This window comes from Didymella exigua (assembly GCF_010094145.1).
Source record: "Didymella exigua CBS 183.55 unplaced genomic scaffold M421scaffold_7, whole genome shotgun sequence".
NCBI classification, from domain to species: domain Eukaryota; kingdom Fungi; phylum Ascomycota; class Dothideomycetes; order Pleosporales; family Didymellaceae; genus Didymella; species Didymella exigua.
The window spans coordinates 182968-188992 of NW_022984781.1; the positions used below are offsets into that span (position 1 = coordinate 182968).

The 6025-nt window shown below is 56.4% G+C and overlaps 3 protein-coding genes across 3 annotated transcripts in view; 2 read left to right on the top strand and 1 right to left on the bottom strand.

Moving 5' to 3' along the window:
- Nucleotides 1-219: 219 nt before the first annotated feature.
- M421DRAFT_410848 (uncharacterized protein) lies at nt 220-937 on the top strand (the record flags this gene model as incomplete). Its single annotated transcript, XM_033590390.1, has 2 exons — nt 220-238; nt 413-937. The coding sequence occupies 2 exons, from the start codon at nt 220-222 to the stop codon at nt 919-921; spliced, it is 528 nt and encodes a 175-aa protein (XP_033450953.1). The 3' UTR covers nt 922-937.
- A 654-nt stretch (nt 938-1591) lies between these two features.
- M421DRAFT_57898 (glycoside hydrolase family 35 protein) lies at nt 1592-4733 on the bottom strand (the record flags this gene model as incomplete). The annotated part of the gene is made up of 3 exons (XM_033595546.1): nt 1592-4215; nt 4266-4487; nt 4535-4733. 3 exons carry the CDS (start codon nt 4731-4733, stop codon nt 1592-1594), a joined length of 3045 nt encoding a protein of 1014 aa, XP_033450954.1.
- Nucleotides 4734-5583: 850 nt separating this feature from the next.
- M421DRAFT_356863 (uncharacterized protein) overlaps nt 5584-6025 on the top strand; it is a 925-nt gene continuing 483 nt past the window's right edge. Inside the window, exon 1 of the mRNA XM_033589626.1 lies at nt 5584-5987. Coding sequence (XP_033450955.1) covers nt 5771-5987 — 217 coding nt within the window. The 5' untranslated portion in view covers nt 5584-5770. The remainder of the gene's footprint in view (nt 5988-6025) is intronic.

Below are 6025 nucleotides of genomic sequence, written 5' to 3' on the forward strand. Positions count from 1 at the left end.
CGTATTCAAGACAGTGACACAATTCCATTTTCCAAAAGCGTTGCAGCGGGTGCTGGTCGATACCTGCGCCATACGCGTGAGCTGACTTTCGAAGTCCGGCCACCTCCTCCGGAGCCTGCCACAGTGCAAACGGGCCCCGAGCTCAACTTTTCGCCTCAGTGTAATCTGAGTCGCGGTACGAGGAGCCAATAGATGTGACACTAGAGATGCTCCCAGCCCATGGTCTTTTCACTCTCCGGTAAGCTGTTTTGAACGAGAACTTTGCAAAGCTCGACCGACAGTGCGCCTTGCAAACTTGCAGCATCATTCCAGAGTACTGCGTGTCTGAAGAAATAGCACTTTGCATACAACGTCCTCAAATATGCTTGCGCCATTGCGTCTTTCTTTGGAGTTGTGCAACTGAATATCCAAGGTATCCGTTCCATCCCTACACGCATATGCTGCCTCCAACGTGGTACCCTCGACATCTTCTTCACAGTGCCGGATAATCTAGAGAAGTTTCTTAAACAATTATTTCCAGACAAGTCCAGTGGCCTGAGACGATTATCTCTTGCTCAACAATTTCACGGTTATCTAGAAATGCATGCGTTGGCACCACATCTACAGGGTCTGTTGGACAACGAGCAATGCCATCAGCTGCATCTCGAGAGTCTGCGCTTTTCCAGCTTAGGTGTGAAGGGCATGTTCGAAAAATTGCAAACCCCGCCTGATCTGAGCATGCCGGCAGAGCTGCGATCCTGCGAGTGTAAGGGAGCTGACGAATTTGCGCGAGACTTTGGGCGCAGGCTCAAGGAAGACCAGACGGCCTCACCTCTGCGCCGCTTGTACGCTGGACGGAATGAGGCCAGCAGCTCTCTCGATGATTTGATGGACTGGTCTGAAGTCCTAGAGATCCGAGGCCGACTCGCTTTGGACCCGTAGGTATATCAATCGTATCGGCCTGCTGACATCCGTCAACAACCGTTCGAAGACTTTCTCAAGAACGAATACGATGACTTCTTTGGGGAACCTTTCTCCAAGCCTTGTCCCAACCTGGAAACAACCTGGCTATCAACTACAGGAACGTGATCTTGACCTACACGAGTGGCAGCATGCAGATGGCTTCCTAGAACAATGGGTGAGCGACGTCCTCGTGCCTTGATGACCGAGTATACTAACACGAGCACAGGAGAATAAGACATCTGGAACACTTTCAATTCTTTACACACAGACAGGTCGGGGACGCTATTGAAGAGCACAAGGGCCTACGCGCGATCGGATTCGAATTCTAGCAATCCGCGGAAGCGTTCATTGAATATCTGGACGGAGTCGGCATACGTCCCAAGCTCGACGCTTTCATCATTGGCTCACACTGGCGCTGTAATGAGTCTCCAAGGGGAGGCGAGATGATACGGTGCTGGGCTTTGTGCAAGATAATGCCGGGTACAAATGCCATGATATCTCTCATTACTTCATACAAATCACTCGCTGCCAGCTAAGTCTCAGTACGCGCCCTCTCTAGTCTCAGTACGCGCCCTCTCTGGCCTCAGTACGCGCCCTCTCTAGCCTCAGTACGCGCCCTCTCTAGCCTCAGTACGCACCCTCTCTAGCCTCAGTACGCACCCTCTCTAGCCTCATACTTCTGGCCCTGCACAACATCCACCTCCAGCCCGCCCCAAACCTTGGCATCAACAGCAAGCTCCAAGCCCTCGATGCGCGTCGCGCCCGCATCCAGCCCCCACAGCGAAACCGCAAGGTAGTTCGTGCCACGGTAGTCCAGAATGCCCTCGGGCACAGGGAAGCTTGTTTGCGGCCCCACGTTGCTGACAAACTTTCCATACTGCCACCCGTTGACGTACAACTGCACTCTGTACGCGCGCACGCCCGAGCCAGCGCCCGTGGCACCCTCGCTCGTGCCGTTGGCGAACGTGAAACTGATCGGGATGTCCCAGCCCGCGGGCAGGTCGAGCGCGAACTCGGTCGCGAAGAAGCCGATGCCCGGCGCCGCGATGCCGTCCGTGACGGGCCCCTTGCTGGGTTTCCAGCCCGCGGCTGCGGACAGGGCGCCGGGCTGGTGCAGGCCGTTGCGCTCCGCGAACAGGCCGCCTTCGTTGAGCGGCCCGCGCGACATGTCGACGTAGTCCTCGCCGCCCAGGTTGCCCGTCAGCTTCCAGCTCACGTCCGACTGCGCGCGGCCCGCGAGCTGGTAGTTCAGGATGCCGCGGGGATTCTTGCCTGTTTCGGTGCCGATGGTCCAGTTCTCGTCGAGGCCCTGGTTGTCGACTGCGATGGTGATGGTGTATGTTTTGCCGGCGGTGAGGGTGGGGAGCGTCACGGTCGCGTTGCCGTTTGTGGCGGCGTCGTAGCCGCGCCACGAGCCGAGGAATTGCGAGCCCAGCCAGATGGAGGAGCCAAAGGCTGAGCCGCCCTGAGTCCAGGCGTAAAAGGTGGTCTCGTTGCCGGTCGCGGTGAATGTGCCGCGGTACAGCAGCGTGCCGGTGTGGAAGCCGTAGTCGGAGCTGTACAGGGAGACGGGTGTTGTGAGGGGTCTCAATGAGTTGTAGGTCTTGTTGAGGTCTGCGACCTTCCACTTACTGTCGTCGTAGTCGGCCTGGAGCTCGGGCAGGGTGTCGATGTACTTCCATTCGAGCTCGTTGAGTTTCGGGACCTTGATGTCGGCCTTGGGCAGCTCAATGGTGCCGCCGAGAGCGCCTGCATTCGAGGCTGTGACGTCCACATCCTTGCCGTTAAAGGTGAGCTTCTTAACTGATGAAGGAGCACCAATGACCTCAATCGGTGTCGTGGCGTTGAGATCTCCAGTGACAGCCAGTGTGTCACCACTGACCTTGGCTGTGCGGGTAAGGTAGCCAGCCTTGAGGATGATTGCCTCGGAGTTGTCGTGAGGCGCCTGATCGACTGCCCAGTAGTTGTATGCTTCGTTCCGGCTGACCATGTAGACGTGGATGAAGTTGCTCTCCGCGCCGACCTTGGCGACCTTCCTGCCGCCGTCGACGTTGAAGTTCAGAACGGTGTGGCCGCGGGTGGCGATGCTCTTGACATCGCCCTCGAGAATCTCCAGACCAGTCGCAGCAAGAGCCAGCTCGTGGGTCTCGCCAGGGCCACCGTAAACTACGAGCACTGTCTTGTCGTCGTACTTGTGCCATGTGAAAATCTCGGCGGTCGAGTATACAACTGTGGAGCCACCAAGATCATAGTTGCTGACGTGGACCTTGGAGTCACGTCCGTTGAGAGTGAGGGCAGTTCCGTTCACCTGTGGAACAGTGATGTTGCCAAAGGCCGAAGTGGGGATGTTGAGCTTGTACGAGGTCGAGTCCAAAGTGTTGTACGTTGAGTGGCGGACAAAGTAAAAGCTGGTAGTGTTGCTGGTGGCAGGCGTAACGGTCAGCGCCTGCGTGTTGGTCCAGGCAGTAGTGGAGGCGTTTCCTCGAGAAGCAGTCAAGTATGCCGGGGTGACCTTGAAGAAGTTGGCCTGGAGCTTCTGCTCAGAGTACTTCTCGCGATCCACGCGTCGGTCTTCGCCGATCTGGCTGGAGTAATCGTATGATGTGTAGCCGCCTGGATGACCCAAGTTGCCCCAGTTGGTGCCGCCGTACGTCATGTACAAGTTTAGGATTGTGACGCCGAAGCTGTACAGGTTTTTGTAGAAGACGCGTTCAAACTCGGCGTTGACCAGAACACCACACTTGTCAAACCCGGGACCGCCCCATGGATCAAAACTACCGCCCTGGAACTCGACAATGGAGTATGGCGTGTTGGGGCTCTGCTTGAGGTGAAGATCGTGCCAGTTGGTGGGCAGCGCACCGTTGGGCCACACCGTCGGGTTGGCGCAATCAAAGCCGAGCGGGTATCCGTCGTGACCGTAGATGTCTACAACAGCAGGGTAGCCAGGTGCAGACGCGATGGGTGCGTTGTGTCCTTTGGGGCTGGCGTCGTTGCTGATCAGGGGCACGACAATGCCGGCATCGCGGAGCTGATCCTCGACGTACTGAAAGTAGTCGGGATCCGGGAACGGCTTGATCGCCGAAGTGGCCTGCGTGTACTCGTTCTCAGGCTGCACCAGAATGATCGGTCCACCGTTAGTGATCTGACCGGAAGCGATTTTCTTGCCGACGTTTTTCATGTAGTTGTCTGTTGCTGCGAGGAAGTCCGGAGCTCTCGTTCTCAGAGTGCCGTTGACTCTCTGGATCCAGCCTGGAAAGCCTCCACCGCTCGCTTCTAAAAGGAAGTTAGCTACTGAGGAGCAGCAGTTTTGTCTCGGTTCTTACCAGCGTTGATGTACGGGCCGGGGCGGGCGATGAGGTAGATGCCAGCCTCGTTAGCGGCATCGAAGAAGGGTTGAAGGTCGAAGACGCCCTCCTCACGGTACTCGCCGGGCTTACCCTCGAGCAAAGCCCAGTCGACGTAAAAGGAGACACCGTTGTAGCCGAGGGCCTTGATCTTCTGAAAAATATCAAGGTACAAACTCGGCACCGGTAGACGGAAAGGATCTTTAATCGGTCAGCTGCGGCAGGCAACCATGTCGACATGTACTTACGGACTTCGCCAGAGTACAGGAAAATACGTTGGCCGTGCACAAAGATCGAGTGCTCGTCCCAGGTCACAATATCCTGCAGCACTTCGCGCTTGTACGGCGCAATCCACTGATCAGGCTGCAAAGCAAGCGCCCTCGCCGCCGTCTCGACGGCCAAGCAAGACAGCGCAAGCGCGCCGCTCAGTTTCAAGATACCCTTCATGTTGACGGCGAAGCAGAAGTAGCCCGCCAGACACGAGGCGGGCACACATGACCTTTGTACTTTCCACGGCGCGAGGTCGGCTTCCGCACCGATCCAATGGCAGCATATTCGTGCCTGGCTATGACGCCAGTACGCCCACGGGCCTGCGTCAATGTCATCCGAGCGGGCTTCCCCATCTTCGACCATCCACCCGCTGCACTGAGCGACCGCACCGCACTCCTCGCACGCTAGGCCGCCCTCAGGCCGGGCTGCTCGATTCCACCAATATCGGCAGCGGGCGGCTCCTCGGATATTTCGACGACGATGACGCAGGCGGGGATGGGTCACAAACGGCTGAGCATGCGGGGACGGCGTAGCACTGCAGGACGGAGCAGCACTGCGGATGCGGACTCGAACCCACGGCAAAACACAGTAAGCGTCGAGGCGATCAGCGGGGTGGCGCTGGGGTAAAGCTTGAGCTCTCTTGCGCAAAGCTTGGAAACCAGGTTGCTCATGGCGATCTGGGCTCGATCGGGGAGCGCATCCGGTGCTCGCACGCCGGTTCGGTGTTTGGCCGAGGTGAGCAAGAGCGCGTTCGTGGAGAGCGTGGACGGCACGCTGCGAGGGCGGGCGAGCAATTGTGCCGGTTCGCCGGCGTGGTTGGTGTGGATTGAGATGGACTGAGATGGACTGGGCGAGACGGTGTAACTTTGTATCCACTACCACCTGTTAATCCAGCTACCACCTATTAATCCAGCTACCACCTATTAATCCAGCTACCACCTGTTAATCCTGCTACCACCTATTAATCCAGCTACCACCCATTAATCCAGCTACCACCTATTAATCCAGCTACCTGCACAGATGAACAGAGAACCCTCGACTTGCAAAGCTATTCCTGTGTAATACCAGTCTACATGTATCTCGCTAAGAAACTTGGCACGATAAAAGGTACACAAGCAGGCTCGAGGACCACGCATCCCATTACATAGGGTGTACTGGTTAAGAATTGTCGCAGCAGATATCATGCCTATTTACCAGCCAATTCAGGGGTGCAAATGTATGTACATTTTGCCTCTATTATGGCTGCAACAAGAATTAATCCAGCCACTGTGGAGATCAAATCTGGGGGTGCTATGAGTGAGGGTGTGACTACTAGAAACGCGAGTTTACGAACCTTGCCATATTTTTGTCAAGTCTGTCATTGTCAAGTCTGTCATTGTCAAGGCCTGCCATTGTCAAGGTCTGTCATTGTCAAGGCCTGTGATTGTCAAGGCCTGTGATTGTCAAGGCCTGCCATTGTCAAGGTCTGT